Source organism: Tasmannia lanceolata, unplaced genomic scaffold, assembly GCF_043159265.1.
Source record: "Tasmannia lanceolata isolate RefF3 unplaced genomic scaffold, GAP_Taslan_0.1 ptg000019l, whole genome shotgun sequence".
NCBI classification, from domain to species: domain Eukaryota; kingdom Viridiplantae; phylum Streptophyta; class Magnoliopsida; order Canellales; family Winteraceae; genus Tasmannia; species Tasmannia lanceolata.
Window position 1 is genome coordinate 821,758 of NW_027518696.1, and position 24,218 is coordinate 845,975.

General features: G+C 40.3%; 1 protein-coding gene across 2 annotated transcripts; it reads left to right on the top strand.

Annotated features, from left to right (window-relative positions):
* The first annotated feature begins 2,629 nt into the window (after positions 1–2,629).
* On the top strand, positions 2,630–23,371 carry LOC143853398 (DEAD-box ATP-dependent RNA helicase 40-like). 2 transcript variants are annotated; one of them, XM_077363153.1, is made up of 8 exons: positions 2,630–2,827; positions 3,488–4,625; positions 6,194–6,424; positions 14,311–14,379; positions 14,938–15,207; positions 15,728–16,078; positions 20,284–20,561; positions 22,083–23,371. In XM_077363153.1, exons 2-8 carry the CDS (start codon positions 3,540–3,542, stop codon positions 22,969–22,971), a joined length of 3,174 nt encoding a protein of 1,057 aa, XP_077219268.1. In that variant the 5' UTR covers positions 2,630–2,827; positions 3,488–3,539; the 3' UTR covers positions 22,972–23,371. The 2 variants fall into 2 exon arrangements, with proteins under 2 accessions (XP_077219268.1, XP_077219269.1); XM_077363154.1 differs by lacking the exons at positions 2,630–2,827; positions 3,488–4,625; positions 6,194–6,424; positions 14,311–14,379 and adding an exon at positions 14,632–14,770.
* The last annotated feature ends 847 nt before the right edge of the window (positions 23,372–24,218 follow it).

Here is a 24,218-nt window from a genome sequence, read left to right on the forward strand (position 1 = left end):
ACAAGAGGGGGCGGCAGGAAGGAAATTTCAGCGCCCAATATCTATCTCTCTTCGTTTTTTTTGGGATAATTACATTTACACCCCCTCTAGTTTCTGACATATCCACTTCCACCCCTATAGTTTAAAACGTGACAATACACCCCTGTAGTTTCAATTTGTTTAAGGTTTGCCCCCTCAGCTGAAGGTTCGACAATAGATTGAAGGGTTAGGATGATCCGATGGAGCTGATTTTTTTGGCACACCTTATCTATGTCAGGACCCATCAAATGAACGCTTTGGATCATCCAAATAATGTGGGCCCATACCCGAATCCAAACACTACCAAAAACTCATCCAAATAATGTGGGCCCACGTTTTGAAACCTCAAGAGGTGTACTTGTCACGTTTTGAAAGTCGGGATTAGAGTTGAATGTGTCAGAAACTAGAGGGGTGTAAATGTAATTTTCCCTTTAAAAAAATTGGTTGTTGAGAGCATTTTTGCAAAGTATAAGAACCATTAAAAAAATAAAAAAAATCCGGCAAGAACCCTTACAACAAAACCATGTAATCAATTAGACCTCCACATGTTATTCAGGAGGGGAAGCATCCTATTTTGCATCAAAGAGGCCCTAACGGCACTCCGACGACAAAAATATGTGATCAATTACAGTTTCACTTGCTCTTGCAGTTGGCCTTGATCACACCATGGAAAAGAAAGCAAGCAAAAAAGTCACCCCCAACTCCTCATGTTCTTTCAGAAGGGCAAGCTTACTACTAAAAGTCAGGGACACAAGGGGAGGGTTGGGGTTGGTCAATTACACTTCACATGTTCTTTAAAGCTAGAAGACAGAAAGTTTCCTATTAAGACATCAGAATGCTATTTTGGGTCCTAGATAAGCCCCCGGAATACATAAAGTCCAGACTTAAAATGGATTTTTTATACAGATTTGGGAAGATTGAAAATAAAAATGACCTTCATATGATTTTCATTGATTTCGAGAAAACATATGATAGGATTCCTAGGAGGTTATGTGGTGGGTCTTTGAATGGAAAAAGTGCCTTCTAAATATGTTGATACTATTAAGGAAGTGTACGGTGGAGCAGTAACTAGGGTTAGAACTATGAATGGCATGTCTAATGAGTTTTCAATTATAATAGGACTGCACTACGGGTCAGCTCTAAGCCCTTATTTTTTTATGCTAGTTATGGATGAACTTACGGAGGGTATCCAGGATGAGGTGCAGCGGTGTATGTTATTTGCAGATGACATAATATTAATTGACGAAACCAAAGTAGGAGTTAATGCTAAGTTAGAGTTATAAAGAACTACTTTAGAATCCAAACATTTTAGACTGAGTAGGACTAAGAGGAGTGCAACTTTAGTAATGTAACGAGGTGGGGCGAGGATGTAGTATATATGATTGGACATGCAGTACTTAAGAGGGATATGTTTCACTATCTTGGTTCAATCCTACATAAAGAAGGAGAGATTGAAGAGGATATTAACCACAAAATAAGAGCAGGTTGGTTGAAGTGGAAGCATGCTTTAGGAGTTCTATGAGACCGTAAAATACCTACCAAGTTGAAGGGAAGGTTTTATAAGACAGTTGTGAGGCCAGCCATGCTGTACGTCTCAAAATGGGGCACCAAGAAGAAGCATATGCATAAGTTGAGTATAGCCGAGATGTGAATGCTTAGATGGATGTGCGGCCACACAATGGGTAGACAGAATTAGAAATGAAGACATCTGTAAAAAGGTGGGGGTGGCACCAATTGAGGAAAAGATGAGAGAGCACCGTTTAAAATGGTTTGGGCATATCCAACGTAGGCCTTTGAATGCTCCAATGAGAAGAAGTGACTCGTGCCAAGTTGATGGAGTAAAAGAGAAAGGGGCAGACCGAAAACAACTTGGGTAGAAACAATGAAGAAAGACTCGAGGGCTAGGAACGTAACAGAGAACATGATCCTGGATAGGATATAATGGAAGAAAATGATCCATATAGATGAACCAAATTAGTGTCAGGATTAGACTTGGTCAATTTGAGCCAGGTAGATCCTTTCACTTTCTTCATGAAAAAATTCCGAAGGATTCATTAGCCGACCCCAACTAGTTTGGAACAAAGGCTTAGTTGAGATGGGTTAAGTTTCTGAATTTGGAATTTTAAGTCTCCCCCCCCCCCCCCCCCCCCCCCCCCCCCCCCCACACACACACACACACACACCCCCACCACAGATATCGTTGCGCAAATCCAGCTTGTCTTTTTAAAATGGGCTTCTGAGAGCTTTTGAGGAACTGTAGTAACCTATTATAGCTCCGTAAATAAATGAGATTTTATTTAGTGTAAGCCCTAATAGTCCAGTATTTTGTAAAAAAGTACTGCTTGCACGGACTATCCAAACCGTCACAACGTAAATAACTAAATAAGTTGCACCCCAAAAATCATTTCCACAGGATAATCCCAACCCTTAGATCTATAGAGTTTTCAATAATATGTGGTTCCTCAACAGATTGTAGGGTTCGGATCATACTATTGAAACCAACTTACGTTGTGGCCCATCAAATGGACGGTCTGGATCATCCTATGGTGCAAGCCGTAAAGTATTTAAATACTAGAAGAGTATATGGGCTTACACCATATGATCATCCTATTGTGATACCCCTACCGTACAAGGCACCATATAATTTCTCTTTGTTTTGAAATATCGATCTCTCTTCGTTTTCTTCCTCCTTTAGAACTAGGGTTTGTAATTTCTCTCTCCATTTCTTTTAGAAGCTTTGCAGACTAAAAGGGGACGATTTCTCTAGCTCTCGTCGATCTACCCTTTTGCCCTAAATCCCCATTAAAAGGTGCGTTGTTTTTCTCCTTCTCTTTCTCGGTCTTTTATAATTTTAATTTTTTACCGCCGTTTGTCTTCTTCTTCTACCTGTTCTGCAAACCCGGTATGATTGATTCTTTTTTCCCCTACTCCTTTGTTTTTTTATATGTTTGGGATTTTGTTTTGGTGATTGTAGCGTGTCTAAGGTTATCGCCTTTTCCAATTTCCTTTTCTTTTCATTCATCTAGGGTTTGAATTATTCTTCTAGGGTTTCCTTTTCTTTTTATTCATATAGGGCTTGAATAATCTTCTGAGGATTTACGGAATCGTAGTTTAGCGATCAGTTTGAATAACGGTACAGTGTTTATCTAGGGCATCTGTTTTTCTCGAAATTGCGTTTCCTGTTTGGTTGTCTAGGGTTTAGAGACCAGTAATGTGTTGTGTTTGATGTTTTCTAGGGTTTTTGGAGTTGGCAGCTAATGAATTTCTGGCTCGATAGTTTTATTATATATTTTTTCGTTTCGATTTATTTTTGTGACCTGTTTATACATTGAAGTCGAAAGATCAGGACCTGGATTAGGGCTTTGATGCCCAGTTTTGAAGTATTCATGGGTTTTAAGCTTCGAAACCTGATCGCTTTTTATGCATTTGTGAGGTTCATTATAATAAAGATCAGAATTCATCCTTGTAGGGCGTGCAATCACCAGTACCTGGTTGTGGGCTTTTATACGGTAGCTGCGCACATGGCAACCACGGAGTCGACTGCGGCTTCGTTGGGTCCACGTTATGCACCCGATGATCCAACACTTCCAAATCCATGGAAATGTTTGATTGATGGAAGTACTGGTCTTTTTTACTACTGGAATCCCGAATCGAATGTCACTCAGTATGAGAGGCCGGCTACTTTACCCCCTCCACTGCCACTTGGTCCTCCTCCTGCGGTTTCTACACCAAAGCTGGCACCAATACCAGTGGCCCGCACGCTACAACCAAATGGCACGCTAGTTCAGCACAGGCAGCAAATACCACCGCCGCATCAGGGGCAACAAATGCCGCTGCCGCAGCAAGGGCAGCAAATGCCGCAGCATCAGGGGCAGCAAATATTGCCGCAGCAGGGTCAACAAGTGCAACATTATCAAGGGCAGCAGGTGCCGCAACAGCAGCAAGGGCAACCTATGACTCAGCCACTGCGGCAACCTATGACTCAGACACAGGGGCAGCCTATGACTCAGCCGCAGGGGCAGCAAATGCCACACCAGCACGGGCAGCAATTCCCTCACCCACAGCTACATCAAGTGCCACACCAGCAAATCCAACATCCTTCGGGCCAGCAAATTTTGCACCATCAGGGGAAGCAAATTGGGTTTTCACAGAGGGAGGATACTGGGTTTCAACAGGGAAATCAAATTGGGTTTTCATCATCTCAAGGCCAACAAAGTGGGTACTCATCCATTCAGAACTTTACATCTGGAACACATCCTGTACAGATACCGCAATTGAGTGTTCATTCAGCTCATACGCAACAACCCGGTAGCTCTTCTGTCAGTACACAACAAACTGGTGCTTCTTTGCTTCAACCGCAGCAGGCAGGCAATGATTCTATCCACATGCAACAAATAGTTGGGTCCATTTTTCAGAATCATGTGGGGCCGGCTATGGGTCGTAATCAGCAAGCTGCTGAGCCTTCTATGGGATCAAAAATGGGATATGAAGAAGATCCGAGAGGAAGAACTGGAAATGACTTCTATTTCAATGGTAGCAAGGAAGGGGCAATGATGGCTTCACAGCAGCCAAAGCTTGCATCAATTTCCCTAGCCGGCAATCAACAGGTATGCACCAAACTCTTCTTTTGTTTTTTTTCCTTTTTCCTTTTTAATGATATGTTATCCAGATTTTAAATATGTCATCCATCAGGGCATTAAGACACCCCTAAACAATGATTGTAGAAAAGAAAATAAACAACTAGCAGGTTGGCAAACACTGTATTCGAGGCTGGTAAAGGTCAACTCTCAAATTAATTCTTTGTATGGTTTGGACATATCCAACGTAGGCCTTTGGATGCTCCGGTGAGAAGAGGCGTCTCGTGCCAAATTGATGGTGTAAAAAGAGGTAGGGGCAGACCGAAAACAACTTGGGTAGAAGGTAGAAACAGTGAGGAAAGACTTGATAGCTAGGAACATAACAAAGAACATGACCTTGGATAGGATAGAATGGAAGAAAATGATCCACGTAGAAGAACCCAACTAGAGCCAGGATTAGAGCTGGGTAGATTCCTTCTTCATGAAATTTTTCTAAAGGATTCATTTAGCCGATCCCAATTAGTTTGGAATAAAGGCTTTGTTGAGTTGAGTTGAGTTGTATTGTCACCTGCCAAATTAGCCTCCATATTGACTTGAAATATCTAAGTTATGAGGAAAAACTATCATGTCAAAAGTTTCCTCAAACTAGCATATCTCGTGGTTTATCAATTGCTTTTCTCTTAGCATCATTGTGGCACTTTTTAGTGCTCAAACTTTTAATGAAGTGTTTCAGCTATTGTTGTCAGAGAGAATGACATATTCTTCAAAGTCTTTGAAGGTATATCCCTCTTGGAAGAAGCAGAAGCAGAAATTTAGATGCACCATTGGGAAAGCTCATAATATAATACAGGCTGATATGATTGAGACTTTAGGATCCTCACGATTTCTAGTCCTGTGGAGGCCTGAGATGCATTCTGCCAAATGCGAACGTGATAATTGCCCCCTCTCTCTCTGTATATGTGCATGTGCGTGTTAGCTCCTATACATTGTGACGATGCCATTAAACCTTTTGTTGTTATTAATTCCTTTCTAATCAACCCCATGGAGATTTAAGATGTTAGCCTAAATATCATGAACTCTTTCATGAATGATTGGAATGGACTATTACAGTGATGTCATTGGAGGCAAACAGATTGAACTTCAGGGATATATTTGACTTTGTTTTGTGTTTCTTGACATCATGTGAATGAAAGTAGTTTTCTATTCTCTGTTGTATTGTGAAGGCAAATAGATTGAACTTAAGGGATATATTTGACTTAGTTTTGTTTTTCTTGACATCATATGAATGAAAGTAGTTTTCTATTCTCTGTTGTATTGTTAACTTTGGTTAAACTATCAGTATTTAATTTACTTCATGTGTACTCAGTACTTAAACTGCTGGACTGTATCCTTTTCTCTTGGTGTATAACATTCATTATTTGTAAATCATAGATCATTTTGTTTTCCAAGCTGCAAATCGATGCCATTGTTTCTATTCTGCATCATGAAATGGACATGGATGTTATCATTCAACGGAAAAAATGGACTTGGTTGTTATTCAAGATTTTACTATGCCACCATGTTTTATTTAAATGTAAGTGGTGATTACTGTGCATCAGGAAATGAGGATGGCTGCTGTTCATTCTCAAAATGCCGCACCTGGTCATCCGAACGGATTAAATATTGCAGCTGGGAATGCAATGTCTAACATGTACAATCATGCCGTTGGGAGTCAAACATTTCCCAATAATGCGCCTGTGAGGTTGCCTCCAAAAACTGTTGGCTCATCAGATCTTTCAAATATCTCACCTGCTGATGTCTACCGTAGACAGCATGAAGTTAATGCAACGGTCAGTGCACTTGGATTTGTTTATGTTCCATAACTATTATCATTATATTTTCATCGTTAAACATGCATACAGTTGGATTTTTTATGATAAGCTGATTTATGCATTATATAGTATGATGACATTGGGCCGCTTTTGTACTTATCTTTTCATATCATATGGGATTACAGGGCTATGATGGATTTTTGCATGATTATGATATGTGATTGAAAGTTAGTTAATAGACTTGTAGAGCCTGTCCAACTGAATGGAAACAAAATGTTGAAAAAAGGAAGTTCAGAACTGGGAATATTTTATGCAGCCAATGCCTTTTTAAAACTAAAACAAAAAGGAAGTTCGGATCTAGGAATATTTTATGCACCCAATGCCTTTTTAAAACTAAAACTAGTTAAAAACTTCATATAAAAGCAAATTATGATCATCATATGGATTATCAAATTCACCATTGGGGGTAGAAGGCTGTTCTATCCATCTGGAGTTTTTTCTTGTACGAGATATTGAAATATTCAAGAGCCATTTGGAAGAAGGGTCAGACTTCTTTTTAGGTTTATGTCTATTGTCCCCACGCAGGATGTACAGGTCAAAGTTACATGGTGCTAGAACTGGGAGGTAGGTAGTGCAGGTAGGTCGTGGGAGTAGGTGTCATGGACGTTATCAAAGACTCACTATAGAGGTCATCCGTGCCTTGAGGGAATCATATCATATTTAAACAGTGAATCAAAACACATGTGATTGTGCATGTTAAAACTCTTAGGCATCTGAGGTGAGTCCTTGTAGTGATGAACTATTGGCAACAGTCTTACAGCTTGTCTCTGTGAACTGAGGAGAAAGGGGGCTTAGTGGGAAGAGGATTGTATCAAATAAAACAGTTAAAACCTCAATCACCGCCCCCCCCCCCCCCAAAAAAAAAAAAAAAAAAAAAAGGAAAAAAGAAAAGAAAAGAAGTTAAAAGCTCATGCGTAAACAGATTACGATCATCATAAGGGTTCGAAATGTTATATGTAGGTGATGCAGATTGTATCACTTTTCAAGTAAAACAGTTAAAACCTCAATTACCTACACCCCCTCTCGCCCCGCAAAAAAAAGAAAGAAAGAAAGAAAATAGTTAAAACCTCATGCGTAAACAGATTATAATTATCATAAGGGTTCTCAAAACTCATCCGTAGAGTAGAATGCCATTTGATCCTTCGGGAGTTGTTTTTTATACAGGATATCGGAAAACTCGAAAACCATTCAGAAGAATGGTCATATTTCCTTTTAGGTTAGCATCTAATCTTAATCCACCCAGGATGTACGAGTTGAAACTTTTGTTGTTCTAGCATTGGGAGTTAAGTAATGCAGGTATATGTTATGAATAGTGATGGGGACCTTTGTATGGTCCATATTCTAAGTTTGAAGTGTCCTCTAGGTGCCTTTTAAGTGCCTTAAAGTCATAGGAGGGGTATTACAATTTTTCCCACTGATATCACTTGATTTCTTTAAGTTGTAGGTGTTGAAAATGAGGCCTAGTTGTTTATTACGAATGTTTTAAGTGACAGGGGCATAAGTCATTTGAAATTAATCACATAAGTTGTTAAGTGGCCACAAGGTCCTACATCGCAATATTAAGGTCCTTGTATTTGTGTGACTTGAAGTGAGTTCTCCATGATGAGTCAACAGTCCTAGTGGGTTTTAGGAGTTTTAGTTTACTTGTAGTAGGGAGAGTACATGTAATAAGAGTTTTATTTCAATGAGCTAGTAGTTAAGTATAATAGGAGTTCTAATTCGACCAGGAGTTGTTTTGTAACAAGGACTAGGAGTCTTTTAAAAAAAAAAAAAAAAAAAATTCGTATGGCTTGCATAGCCTATAAATATGAAAGGTCTATTGGCGTTGAAAACAATTGAATATGAACAAAATTGATATTTTCTTATGTTAATGGGGTTTGATGCCTTTTTTGAACTCTGATGCTTCATATTAGGTGAGTTTTTTTTTTATGACTAAAGGCCTAAACTCCTTGTTCACTTTCTTTCTTTACTATTTCATCCAGTCCCTCTTTATCTTTTCCCTCCTTCCTTCTTCACCCTTCCTCCCCCCCCCCCCCCCCCCCCCCCCCGAAAAAAAGAAAAAGAACTTCTATTACCTTTCTTTCTTGATTTTGATATGAGGGACCATTTTTTTTTTTTTGACAAGTTCGCTCCGATGACTTTTTAGGAATGTAAAATGCTACAAGCTAAATGCCAAAAAAAAAATACTACAAGCTAAAATGATTCGAGTGGAGAATGCCATAAAACTAAAGCTTGTGCGATGAAACTATCGGCTTGTCTTGGGATCTAGAATGTACTTGGACAAACAAACATACAAGAGCCAATTATCTTTAAGCATCCAAATCCAAGCTTGTATGAAAGGATAGGCGGCACAACAAGCACTGGACTTAACGCAACGAACGAGAGCCGCACTTGTGATCCAACAACAATTCTGATAGTACATGACTTGCTCATGTTGCTTAGGGTTTGTTTGGTTGCACCAAAAATATGAAAATCAAAGTAAAGGGACATATTTTTCTTATCTTTTTTGGAGTGATGGTACTTTATTAAAATGAAGGAAAAAGGCCCGTGGTCGAGATGATCGGGGAAGCATGGATCACAGAACAGAAACGAACAAAGAAGTACAACAGCAAGGATAGTCAAGGTGGTAATCATTAAAAAAATATCTAACGACTCCGAGGGTATCCACTAGAGAGGGTGAACTCGTGAACTCAAAAGTAGATGCTGTTGGGAAGGATAAACTATTTGTCGTCACCGTAGATATATTAGGGCAGGAATCGGTAGCAAAGGATGCTGAAATTGCAACACTTGAAGAAAGGAAGGATCCTACCCCAAGATATGGTCAATGTTTTAATCATCGAGTAGGAAAAAATGAAACTTTTGTCGGCATTCTTAAATAAGCAAGCGTTTCTTTATTTCCATAGGACCCATATACTGGTGAGCAACAATAGCATCCAGAGAATCATTCCTTTCCTTGGCCAAGGCACTTAAAACCAACAATCAAAGAGGTCTGACAATGGTGTAGGGAAGACCTAAGAGATCCTAAACCTCTTGACGATCCGAGCCCATACATCTCCAGCGAACCTGCAATGGAGGAACATATGATCCACAAACTCTCCGTGTTCCACAGAGGGTGCAGTGGTCGATGATGAGCATCTGACGGTGCTGAAGATGATCAACTGTCCATATTTTGTCTTGACAAGCTGTCCACTTGAACCCACGAACTCTAGGTAGGGCTGGAGCACTTCAAACTCCAGTCAGCTGTGAAGAAAGAGAACAATAAGCAATATGGTGATAGAAAGACTTTACGCTGAACCATTCATTGGAGTTTAAGATCCAAACGATTTTGTCTCTAGTAAACTTTCAATCATAATGTGCTTCCAAGCAATGAGTAAGTAGGACGATCTTGTCGACTTCCCAGTCAAAGAAATTTCGTTTGAAATTAATCTTCCACGAGACCTAGTCTCCTTCCCTCTCAAAACAATCCTGCACAAAGGCTTCTTTGTTCGAAGCCATACCAAAAAGATCAGAGAATATGCCCTTTAGTGCCGCCTTTGTACACCATTTGTCTTGCTAGAACTTGACTCCGTCCCAAATGTATGCTCTACACCTCATGCCTTATGGGAATTTATGCTTCTAATTGAGGATACCCCTCCACATCATCAAAGCTCCGTCTCTGTACTTGTTGTCGGAAATCCAATTACCAGAGCAAACCACATACTTTCATTTGGAGTTGCAACTTACAAGTGATCAACTTCCTTGAAAATAGTTGGAGAAGGTAGCAAGTTACGAGCGGCTATTGTAGCTTAATGGGCACTAAAGGGCACCTGTACTGTCCTGTAGCTGACATTTCCAACTGTTGGCAGCAGGTTTAGAAGTCTGTTTGTAACATTTGAATGGGATTCAACCGGGGCTATAGGAAAACACCAAATGATCATGTTCCATGATTTAGTTTACATGATCCAATTTCCATATCATTTTCGTTTCGGATAGCCAAAAATGTCATTCCAAGAAGTATAATTACGCATACTTAGTCATATATAATAGTGCGACTGAATATAGATGCCAAAAATGTCATTTCCTACCACATGCTAGGAAATGCCATACTGCTTCCCCGTTCTAGGACCACGTACCGGAGCGACCTGTGTTCCAGGTAACATTTGATTCTTTCGACATGTTTTTTGTTTTGTTTCTTTTTTAATTCCACTTTTAAAAGAAATATTGATTAAAAAATAGCAAATTTGTAGTTGAAATTGGAAAAAATTGGAACAAGCAAAAGAGAAGGGTTTGTCTAGGTTCATGTTTTCATCTACGGTTTTTAAAAATTCGACAAGCAAACTTAAAAACCGGTGGTGGAGCGCCACGTTGGGCTGATTTGCATTGTTAATCAAGCAGTCAACTTTGTCTCTGGCGCACAAAAAAACATGATCTGAGACATCAATGAAATAGGATGATGACGGCAATGACAGTAAAGAGAGACAACAACAAAGAGACGAGGAAAGGATCAGTAAAGGTCGGAATCTGTTAATCAAGAGGTCACCCATTGGGCTCCAAGAACTAGTCTAAGGCCCGAAGCTGTCTATCTTCGTCACACGATAACGCATACATGCTTCGAATAGGGCATGGTTTTAGATTTCCCCGACCTTGACTGATGTTTCCATTTCCATCCCCACCGAAATGAAATCTACATAATTTCCTTTTACGTCATTATTTCCCCGAAATTTTGACTCCCAAATTCCCGAAATTCAAGAAAATCGACTGAAATGGTCAGAACGACAAAAAGAAAAGAAAAGAAAAGATGTTATTATTTGCATTTTATTTCATTTTATTAATATGGAGAATGATATTTGGTAGGCAACATCATTGAACTATAGAGCAAAGTAACCGTATCTTATGCGTGGGATGTCAGATCGGCATGAGACCATATTGACATAGAGCCGGGGTCCTTAGAGGGGAGAGACCAATGTTACCCCCTGACCAGGGTTGCCATCCTACCCTCCGTCCTGTGATCCAGGATTGTACGATCCCAAACGTTTTTCGTTCGCGACCCGGATCACCCAAATGGCGACTCACGAGTGAACATACACTGAGATATGGAGAGAGAGCTAAAGTAGAGCATCAGTTTGTTAGGGAATACCTTCGGTATGTTCTTGGAGGGTAATGGGTTTACGACAGCCAAGACGTTGCAGATGAGGACAGATTTCCCTTCTCTTCATGTTCTTTGCGTCGTTGGTTTCATTGCTTGTGCTTTTAGATACTAGTTTGTTTTCTTAACCTTCTCTTTCCCTTTTTCGTATGGGTTTTTAATGGCAAATTTCTCTACCTTTTTTAGGGAAATGATATTTACGCCCCTTTTGACCACGAGTGACACCTAGCGACAGTGTACATGGCAATCAAGGCCACTGGATTCTATTGACATCAAGTACATTAGCCCTTTTAGTCATTGATACACTGGCGCCAGGTGTCCCTAGTGATGAAAAGGGGCGTAAGTATCACTTCCCCTTTTTTATCATATGTTTTTTATGCCTGTAGGGGAGGCTAGGGCATACGAATAACACATGGTTTTTAACGGCAACTTCCCTCTATTTACTTTCATTTAGGATTGAGAATGCAATATATGTTCGTACTTTATTTTTGTGATATTTGGGATATCTTCAAATTTTATATATTTGGGTTGAATTGAAACTTGAACTTTCTTTTTGAAAAAAATATGTATGGCATACATGGGGTTTTTTTATTTTGTTTATTAGATGTATGTGGTATGAACTATAGAATGATATTCTTGTAAAACTATATTAAATTATTTATATGTGTGTGTGTGTGTGTGTGTGTGTGTGTGTGTGTGAAGAGAGATTGTATGTGTACTGGAGCGACCCGAATTAGCGCTCTAAACCGACCCGTAACCCCAAATAACGAACCAACTTATCCTACCCTCATCGTACCGCGTACCGGGCTACCATCGTATCCCGTTCCCGTACCACGTATTGGAACGACCCGCGTTCTAGGTAACATTGGAGGAGAATTGTCATTGTACTCTCTTATTCTTCGTTACATAGTACTTCTCTATTGACTTTGCTGTTCCAAACATGTGCGACGATGCATGTCACTAGGTGGTCCATGTGATTAAGCCATTATGCTTTCTTGCTTATGTGATGGTTTCTAAGTATATGTTTGTGCATATTCTAGCATTTCTAAAAGTTTCATTATTTGCATATGTTTCTACGATTTTACAAGATTTCCACCGAAACCTAACTACTTCCGTTTGCGTGCCGACTGAAACGAAAACCGAAACCGAAAAACTCCGATTAGGGCAATGGCAATGACAAGACGTATCTCTGGTACCCTTGAGCTCAACAGGGATTTGTGCAAGGATGAGGAAGGGGGCAATGGGGCCAGATAGAGTCGGAAACTCCGTGGAGAAGGGGGCAATGGGGTTAGATAGGATGACCAGGAAAGTGTGGTGGTAGAAGGGGATTCCCTCAATGTAATTCGTTGGCTTAGTGGTGCTCATGTCCCCCTTTGGAGATTTGCCGAGCTTTTTGACGAGATAAATGATATCGTGGGAAGAGCCAATATCTTATTCCATCATATTAGGAGATCGGTCAACGGGGTGGCGGATGAGCTGGCCAAGGATGGGGTGCTTTTGTTGTCTTTTCAACCTTTTGACTTCTCGCCTCTGATTTTCTTGGTTTCTAATTTGTATTTCTCTTTTCTTTTTTCCTTTTCGTGCTTTTTTATCTGACCATCTCGGTCTTTCTTTTGAATGAAATCTTGACCATTCAAAAAAAAAAAAAAACTCCGTGGAGACATTCTTCTCTCAAAAAGAGCGGAAAGAAGAAAATTTTTAATAATCAGAAAGGCATAGCGATTTACTGATTTTAAGTTTTACAACAAGTGATGGGGGAGAGAGAAGGGAAAAAGAGGGCTGATTTATCATCTTCCTATTTTTATTGTGTGTGCTTCATTGAAGAGTTTGTTTCAATGGAATTTTGAATTAGGATATCTTGTAAGGCATGCTTAGGTCATGATATGCATCAAACAGGATCCTCTCTGTAATGGAGGTTCTCTTTCCAATCACTACATTCTGTTCAGCGGTAAATGATGCATCTCGGGGCCCTAGGGTCCTCCATTGGGTTGCCCATGATTCTAACATGACCATAGTATAAAGAATCTCTTCGAGGTGATCACCCAAAAAAGTTTCGAATAGAGAAGGGGAGAGGAGGATGAATTCTACACAGTTCATGGCTTCATTAATTCTGAAATTGCTGTTGACTTGATATTGATATTTATACATGTTGTAAAATGACCAAACTACCCCTATACTCATAATTCGACTATTTTCAACACATAATAATGCAATTCATGAAATTTTGAGGACATATGTGATGTCCGATCATTGTGCTGCCAAGAAGTAGATTAGTCGTATGTTAGTGATTGTTAGTGCTGCTTAAATTATTTAACATGCTTTCTTATTTTCTTTTCATGATGAATATTGGTCTTAAGCCCAAAGAAAGAAAAAGAACAAAATCTAAGCAGTGCAAACCGAGCTGTTTTACTGCAAGCACATGCTTATTCAGAAGACCTATGATGAGATAATAGAATGTTTCAAATGTTTAGAGAAACTTTTTCATGGGCGATGCTTTGTATGCCTGTTATTTTATTACAAGATTTGATTTTGCAGTGTAATTGACTTGCTAAATATTAAAATCCAAATGAACTAGCTTATGAGTTGAACAGATGTCCTCTATTATGGTTGATTTTGCCTACTACATTTTTAGTACATTTTTTTATCGTGGTTTCTGTTTCCCTTTTCAATTAAATTTGGTTTTTTTTTGACATTGATTCCTGAAAACAAAATTGCTTAGGGTGACAATGTACCGGAACCATTCATGACCTTTGAAGCCACTGGTTTCCCTCCGGAGATTCTCAGAGAGGTGAGTTTACAATGACTTTCATCAGCTGGTTTTGCTTTTAAGGTTGGTTATTGGATGTTATCCTTGTTCCTATTGTGTGGAGGCTTTGCAAATCTGGTTAAAAAGTTCTTTCTTCCTTTTGGGGTGATGATTTTTTTACTAGAAGTTTAAACTCATGTAATTTGTCGGTTGTCGCAGGTGCGATATTTGCTCCAGAGAGGAGCTTATGTCGTACGCTGTGCTGCTATACACCCTGAATACACAGCAACTGCTATGTCCTTAGGGGCTGCTAATATATAGTTGGAGCCTTTCCTCTGGACAAGTTTGGGCCTTCTTCCAATTCTCATGGTGTGGCTTCTTGACTCCGCCACTCAGTCTGAAATGCCCCTTTTTGCTGCCTCGAGTTGCTTAAGTAAGCAACCATGTACATATGGGGTTGTTATTGTAACTTTTTCCACCATTATAATAATGAATGGCATAATACTTTGTGATGCTTCTCATAAAATGTGGATGCTATAGTTTTGTCATCTATTGAACTTGTTTTATATTGGTTGATTTTTTTTATTTACCCTTTTTCAGATGCATTTAGCTGGTTTTTCTACTCCAACGCCAATACAGGCACAAACATGGCCAATCGCTCTACAGAGTAGGGATATTGTGGCCATTGCCAAAACAGGTTCAGGGAAGACCTTGGGTTATGTGATCCCTGCTTTTATTCATCTCAGACGCTGTCAGAATAATACACAGAATGGCCCGACAGTGTTGGTTTTGGCTCCAACCCGGGAGCTCGCCACACAAATACAAGATGAAGTCATCAAGTTTGGACGATCTTCAAGGGTTTCTTGTGCAGTAAGTTCTGTCTGTTTATTACACTGATTATGCCCCTGCTGGCTCGGCCCTTTGTCTTCTGTGATCTCATCATAACAAGGAAGTTGTAGTTTGGAATCTTGGTGATAGAAACTTGAAGCAAAATAAGAATCACCAGTTATTCAAAAATAGAATTTTTCTTGGTAGATTGAATTTATAACTTGTTAGTTTTACTGAAAGAGCTTTGTGGCGGGGTTTTATTTGTTGAGTGTGGTGAACTGAAATTCATTCACCGGACAGGTAAGTTTCCCCTTGTTACTGCAATAGCATTTTAGGAATAGTTGTTTTTTTTAACCCTTTGTAAAATCCAGACTTCGGTGGCATATTTCAGGTGCTGGTGGTTGTTCAAACTAAATGCAAGTACTAATGCGTAATTATTGATTACTTGTTCACATACCTCTGTTTTGTGATTCTGCCTTTTTTATTTTTGTGTATCTTTTTTTCTATTTTCTGATTAAGTACTGATTTTAGTTTTTCTTCATGGCTGAACTTTGTGGTTCAGTGTTTATATGGGGGAGCTCCAAAAGGCCCTCAGCTGAGGGACATAGAGCGAGGAGCGGATATTATTGTGGCCACTCCTGGTCGGCTCAATGACATCCTTGAGATGAAAAAGATAAACTTCCGTCAAGTTTCTTTCCTTGTGCTTGATGAAGCAGATCGTATGCTTGATATGGGCTTTGAACCTCAGATCCGTAAGATTGTGAACGAGATCCCTCCTCGCAGGCAAACTCTCATGTACACTGCGACTTGGCCAAAGGAGGTGAGGAAAATAGCTGGGGATTTATTGGTGAATCCTGTCCAGGTTACCATTGGCAGGGTTGATGAGCTTGCCGCAAACAAGTCCATCACACAGGTAACCATAATTTTTTATATTTTACTGTGACAATTTTTTTTTTCCGTTGTGTTTTTTTGCTAATTTTGTTTTTATGATGCCCCAAGTATTCATGTGTTTGTTAGTTTTGGCGGAAAGGCTTTGTGTCGATTTTTTTAAAGTTCCTGGGTTAGATTTTGCTGCTGGGATAGCCAAACCTTTTTGTTTAGATGTTCCAACTGATAAGTATGGTAATTTTTGTTCCTGTAACCTCATCTCACCACTCTAAGTACAAGCTTGAGAAACATTATGATGGAAAGCTCTCCTTTTTTCTGTAACTATCCAGATATAGTTGAATCTATGTTTTCTTATTATGATTTTTTTCTACTTGGAATTAAATAAATTTCCAATGTTTCTCGGTTGATATTGCTGTTGCCTGTTAGGAAAAAAGTCTGGTTCTGTTCCAATTGAAATTCAGATTTATGTCTTCCTTTACTTGACCTTGGATGGGATAGAATGGAAGAAAATGATCCACGTAGAAGCACCCAACTAGAACTAGGATTAGAGCCGGGTAGATTCCTTTCACCTTCTTCATGAATTTTTTCTAAAGGATTCATTTAGCCGACCCCAACTAGTTTGGGACAAAGGCTTTGTTGAGTTGAGTTGAGTTGAGTTGTCTTCCTTTACTTCTAACAAATATTAGTTGTGTATAAGGTAATAGTGCCCGAATTTTTGCAATAATTGTTTCTGATTCTGACACTTCAACTAGGATACTTAAAATACTTCAAATCAAGTGAATATTTTGTGACATGGCATACAATTTGGATCTGTTTTGCTTTTATCTGTCCGAATTTTCAAAGTTGGGATTTTGACAGGTTTTATATCTATAAGTTAACCTTTTCTGCATATATGTTATTTATCGAATGAATTTTTGTACCATATGTCACACCTACACAATACACATGCCGTGTATGATTATTATTCCTGATGTTGATTCTACTGCTCCTTTTCTGTTCGGTGTCTATGTGCATGTCAAGGTTTGAAGGCTGATTTACTGATCTGATGTAATATATGTAATCATCCAACTGCAAATGTGCTTCACATGTTGATGCACATCATATGCCCCCTATCCGACCAAAGAGACGGCTTCCAGGAAAAACAAGACGCAGCAGCATATTGAAAACAAGCTTTTTACCATGCCATGATGACAAGATGATGCCTGAATATGGGCCCACAAAATATTTATTTGCATGGATATTCATGAAACCTTTGCAGTTTTCCTCTGTGGGTCTTGGATGAGTTTTTGCCAAATTTTAAGAGTGGTTTGAATGTTTGAGACAGATCCTTGAAGGAAAGCTAGTATGAATTGTTTCGAGTAGGGACTTCTATTAGGTTGTAGAAACCTTTAGGACTTTAGGAAGTGCATTTAGGTCTTGTCTGGCAAGTAAGATTAATTCTAGATGAAGGGGGCTAGGATTGAAGGTCTTCACTGTTCTTTTTAAGTATTTAAGGTGTTGCTTTGGAAATTTGTGTCATTCTATTAGTATGATTTCCTTTGTGAACAGAAAACTTCGAGCCTTGCTCTTTGGCTTGATCGTTTGTATATCTCATTTACTGTTTTCAATTCTTAATCTTGGTCATCATGTGATAGTACACTGTTTTTTGCTGCAAACAAAGTTCTGGTTTGTTTTTTAATAATCAGAAAGATTATTTCTTCGAGTGGGCGTGTAGACTTTTTAAGTACCGTATGGAAATGCTGTAGATATTTCCATCATGGAGGCCTAGCCTTGCCATTCACAGTATCCAAGTGTTCTATAATGCAGAAATGGGGACATTTGTTTTGTTGGTCCATAACTAGAAAAGGTGCCTTCCTTGGATTACCTAGGATGTGGAGCAAGCCTATTCTCTTTCACATACCTTGGATTACCTCTGGGGTTTCAAGATCAAAGGGCGCAACACGTATCTCTTGGGCAAATGGTTGTGGCGGTATGGAAATTTAAAGTCAGCACTGTGGCATAAAGTTGTGGGGAAAAAATACGAGATAGATTGGGGAGAATGGCAAGCTAAAGCACAACGATCAGGCAAGGTCTCAGGAGCCTGGAAATCAATTTGCTCTGTAAAAGAGATGTTTGAGCCGTTAGTCCAATACAAATTTGGTAAAGGAAATCAGGTCAGATTTTGGTTGGACTTATGGAGTGGGGATAAACTGCTTAGTGACGCATATCCGAGATTGTTTAGAGTGGCTTCGAATCCTAAGGCAACGGTGACGGACTACATGGAAAGACCAAGCGCCATGGGGCGGGGTTTTTGGGACCTAAGACTAAGAAGGGACCTAAAAGAGGTGGACATTTCGGATTTACAGGAGCTCTTAGGTCAATTACAGTCTGTGTATTGCTCGAATTTTAAAGAAGACGAGAGAGTATGGACCCAAGAGCCGGATGGAGGGTTCTCAGCGAAGTCTTTCTTTGCTGCAATTAATAAAGGCAGAGGCTCCTCAATAAAATTTGGAACTCCTTGCCTCCTCCAAGAGGGGTGGCCTTTGCATGGATGGTGGCACACAGGCGAATCATCACTTGTGATCGACTCCAAAAAAGAAAGATCCAATTGGCCAGTAGATGTGTCATGTGCTTGGAAGCAGAAGAGACATTAAACCACATAATGTTGCATTGCCCATTCTCCTCGCAATTATGGATCAAGGCTATGCGAGCCTTTGGAATGTCATGGGTCAGCCCTCGCACTATCAGAAATGTATTACTACGTTGGAGCAATGGCTCCTTTGGGGGTTTTGGCAGAATGTTATGGAAAGCAATCCCCTAATAGTATTGTCTGGAACATTTGGAAAGAAAGGAATATGCGCATTTTCGAGGAGCAAAATAGGAGTTTGAGTCGGGTGGCATCTGACATCAAAGTGGAAATTATCTCCTGGGCAAAATAAAAAAAAGAGAATTCCTTTTGCCATTGGCGACATGCTGCGAAATTGGTGGACAATAATATGGGATAGAGCGATCAGGACTAAGCCCCATCCCAAATGGAAACCACCACGTCTAGGTTGGTATAAACTAAATTTCGATGGGAGTTCGATAGGCAATTCAGGTAGGGCTGGGATTGGGGGGCTCATCAGGGATGATAAAGGAATAACAATCATGTCTTATTCCAGGAATGTGATGCAAATGAAGTTGAAGTTAAAGCCCTCTTTTTTTTTTTGGAACGGTGAAGCTTTCAATAGAAGGGAGTAGACCGAGATGCTCGAAACTCCAAAGATATAAGGAGAGAAGAACAAGAAGAGAGAAACAATTATGGAGGAAGAAAATTAAAAAATTCCAAATTTGTCTACCCCACTCCTTGACGAGCAAGGCCATCTGCCACATTATTGGCCGACCTCCGGATATGCTTAAATGTAATAAATGAGCCCCTAATTTTGTCTTGGATCTCATAAAAAAGGTGAGCAAATCGCCATGGAGTGGCCACCATGCCTTTCAACCATCGAATGACATTCATTGAGTCACCTTCCACAATCGTCTTATCCAGGAGCTCTCTCCTTATCCTTTTTATGCCTTGATAAGCTGCCCTTACTTCCGTTTCACTAGCGTCTGCCGATCCAATTGGACCCGAGAAAGTTCAAATGGTCTCACTGCTGGAATCCCTCAAAACACCTCCAATTCTAGTCGGCCCAGGATTACCCATGCTAGATCCATCAAAATTAAGTTTAATCAACCCTTCCGGTAGAGGTTCTCTTTGGACTTCGATGGGCCCATGAGCACATTCTGAGCCAACTGATAGTGGAAGGCGACTCAACCAATGTAGTAAGCTGGGCATCAAGCAAATCTAAGGGTCCTTGGAGGATCCAAGGTTTGATTGCGGAAATCGTAGACCTTATGACTATTGAAGCCGAAGATAGAGCATCGAAGGAGATCTGCAAATGAGGCAGCAGACTCTTTGGCTAAGGAGGGGGTTCTGTGGGAATCTACACTAATTGTATCATTATCTAGTCCCTCCCTTTAAAAGCATCTTGTAATAGGTCTACGGAAAGCATTTTATGTAATGTAAGTTGTGGGCCAACTTGTCCCTGACTAATCCTATTGAAATTAATGAAATGTCAATCTTCAAAAAAAAGAAAAAAAGAAAAGAAAAAGGAAAGGTACCTTCCTGCTTTCTGAAAATTGGCCATGCTTTGTCTATTTCCTACGTGTTCTATTTTTATTTTCTTCCATTTCCATTTGCTAAATTGTTACTTTTAAAACTTGCAGCATGTTGAGGTGGTTGCACCAATGGAGAAGCAGAGACGATTAGAACAGATTCTTAGATCTGAAGAACGCGGGTCCAAGATTATTATCTTCTGTTCAACAAAGAGGTTATGCGATCAGCTTGCCCGCAGCATTGGGCGCAATTTTGGTGCTGCCGTCATCCATGGTGACAAAACTCAGGGTGAGAGGGATTGGGTTTTGAACCAGTTCCGCAGTGGTAAGTCCCCGATTTTAGTTGCCACAGATGTTGCTGCTCGAGGACTTGACATCAAAGATATAAGGTCAGTTTTTCTTTATTTTGCTACCATATATTCATGCTATATAGAACTGACTCAATCTCACAGAAGAAGAAATGTATTAAGATAAGTGTTCGTCCCAGTGCTTCACATATTTTGCATGCTTCTAAGGGGAAAAGGGAAAATCTGTAAATTAATGTGCTTTCTTAGGGATTTAACATATTGTGCTTTGTAGCTTATGCCATATAGGAAAGTTCAGGATGCAACTGTGTAGTATAGTGTATGTTTGCATGCTTTGTAAACAGCAATTTCTTTGGAGCTTTCAGGAATGTCGAGTTCTTGTATCTTCCCTGAGTTGGACTCAGCAGCCTTGCTCTTCTTGGGCCAGTACCTGATGCTTGTTTTCCAGAAAACTACTTCAGTTCAGGAAGGAGAAGTTTTTTAGTCTCTATAAGAAAACTGTTTCTCTAAAATATTTTCTGAAAGCGACTGAACACCTGTCTCTCCAATCCAGACTCCAATTATTGCTTAGAAAGGAGGAGAAATTATATGGTGAGTGCGCATGTAGATCAGTATTGGTAGTACGACAGAAGTACCACCCATTTGATCCAACAGCAGCATGCTGGATCAAATATCGTGGGCGGTACTGCCAGTACCGATCTACATACTCATTCACTATATAAAATCTCTAGAAAGAAGGCCTACGGATGAGGTCTCCTTTGTCTGCTTCTACGTCTTTACCCTTTGGTCTATCAGCTTTGTCTAGGACCCTCTTTATCTTTTATAAAAAAAAATGCGGCAAAAAACATGCTCTAGGCCTCCTCTCAAGGTATCTTATTGCTGCGTGACAACAGCTGTCTCTTCCAGAGCTGCTGTTTGGTTCAAATGACTAAAGTACTAAACTAGCCCCACCTGTTGGAACTGGAATAATATCTCTGTTTGAATCTCGCTTGGATTTTCATTTCTTTCCTTCGTTTCCCTTTTCTTCTTGGGCATTATATAACTACGATTCTTTCCGCATAGCAAGACAGTTTACTAAGGCACTGTTCGTTTAAGATTATGTCAACCTATTGTGAGTCCAAAACCAATGATTGGACTCAAATTTAAATGTAATTTTGAGTCCAATAGTTAGTTTTGGACTCACAATCGGTTGTCATGATCTTAAACGAACAGGGCCTAAGGTAAGGGACTTGCAGCTAATTTCAGTACTGGGAGGGGCATTGGATATTGTTGGAATTTAATGTTGCTCGCTTCATATTTGTTCTGTTTAAATAAGTTCCCTTAATTGACAACAATAATCTAGGATGTAGTTCTCTCCAGAAATGTCACATTTTTCAGTTTAATCAAAATCAGCTTTGATGCATCACATTATTCGCAAGAACCTAATATAGAGTTTCCAGAACTTATGTTTAGATTTATATTCCAGCTTCTGACTATTGCACTTTCAGATGTGGATGATGTTCCTTGATGGAGAGTCCTCTATATTTTTTAGCTTCTACAGCTCCAGTTAATTTTCACATGTTCTTTTTTGGCACCAATAGTCATCTGAGATTTATTTGATTCCAGGGTGGTCGTCAACTATGACTTTCCAACGGGCATTGAGGATTATGTCCACCGCATTGGAAGGACTGGCAGGGCTGGTGCAACTGGCGTTGCCTACACCTTCTTCTCCGACCAGGATTGGAAGTATGCAGCTGATCTAGTAAAAGTATTGGAGGGAGCGAACCAGCGAGTACCACCTGAAGTGCGAGAAATAGCTACACGTGGTGGCCCCAGTTTCAACAGGGGGCGTGGTGGAATTAGCCGCTGGGATTCTGGTGGTGGCCGGTTGGATTCCGGCGGAGGTCGGGGAGCAAGGGATGGTGGTCGTGGTGGCAGAAACGACTCCTTTGGCGCTAGGGATGGTGGCTATGGTGGTCGTGGTGGCAGAAACGACTCTTTTGGTGGACGTCGTGGGAACAGGGGACGAGGGTTTGGTGGGCCTGGTAGTTTTGGTCGGAACGACAGGGGCTCACATGACCGGTATAATGGCATGGATGGGCGAGTAGGCCGGTATGACAACCGAAGAGGATTCGGAGAGAGGAGTAGAGGCCGTAGTTACAGCAGGAGCTACAGTCCTAGTCCTGATAGGGTTCGGACTTGGGACCGAAGCAGAAGTGAAAGTCGAAGTAGGAGCCGAAGCCGGAGTTGGAGCCGCAGCAGAAGTCGAAGCCGCAGCCGCAGTTATGACAGATATGACACGTCACAACGACGGAATTATGTGCGGGGTCCTCCGGTGGTCCCTCCGGCAGTGACCGGATATGGGGTTCCTCCATCGGCATCGCGTATGTCGCCAATGTCGCCGGGCCCGAATGTCAGCTCCTTCCAGAGTAATGAGCCAGCGAGGCAACTGCCAGTTGTAGAGCCCAGTTCTGCCGCGCTTGGGGAGGGAGCCAAGCCAAGTCCCAGTGGCTGATCATCTGTGAGGTGTGCTACACGACATCATTATCCTGAATTTATTGTTGGTTTTTCCTTATAGATTATATCTCCCATTGCTCTTTTCTCTTTGCCAAAGAGTGTTGTCTTTTGATTGTATCTATACCCTTGTCGAGAGGCTTTTTTGGTTTCTCTGTCTCCACGTATGGAGGATTAAGTGTCCCTAAAGCTAGAGCCTTATTTTGGACAGAAAGTATGGTTTTGATCTGAGGTTGGGCTTGTGTCAAGCTATGGATTAATTGCCTGTCAACACCATGGTTACAAAATCCAGTCTGCTCATATGCTGTGGCCCACCTCTGATCTATCATGAAATCAAACGATTTAAATTGTTTGTGTTATTCCTATTTTTGGTCCTCACAAAAAAGGGGGCTAATTTTCCACATTTATTGGGCAAAAGCTGGTGGCTCAAATAATTAGAATTGTGCAATGGGTGTTTTTTTTATTGATATTTTTGGTCCTTTCATGGCCCATCCTAATTTTAATTGCGATCTGGTGACCGATGATGTCTTCTTCTCTTTGCCGGAGCTTGAGAAGCATGAGGTGGCCGGGGCTTTGGGAAATTTCCATTACGGAGATTTCATTGGTTGCCGCAAGTTTTCTCTGTTTATGGTCTTCGTTGAGAGGGATTTCGACGTTGTGGGCATCTCTCTGTTCCTCCATTAGTGAGGGATATTGCAAAGAACAGAGAATGACTAATGTGGTTTGAAAAACGAAATTGGGAAATTGAAGATCCATGGTGATAACACAAATGTGGATAGAAACAAAGGAGTCACTGAAGAGTGTGTGCAGTTGATTTGAGATTCTTCTGTCGGGAGAAAATGGGGAGAGGGTGTGAGAAATATTTGAGGTGCTGAGAGATATATGAGGTGTGATTCATCTTATCAATTTCGTTATTTTCTTCTTCTCAACTATCGTTTTCTTCTAAATCTCACACCATTTAAGATGTATTCCCATTGGGTTCTATTCATTTTTTGACATTTGAAAGGTGGATGGAGAAAGTCACGCATATGGACGTTGTCACGCAAAAGGTGAATTAGGTCTCTGATTTCTGTGATGTAGGTTTCCCACCATGAAAAGAATTGCTAAAACTACTGATTTTTGTAGTCCTGTAAACACTACCAAAAAAAAACAAGCAACTCTAGAAGCACATTAAGGGTGACGGTAATTCTGAAAACTAAAGGGGTTTATTGATAGTAATGGCCATGTCTGGTAGCGGAATTTTTTTTC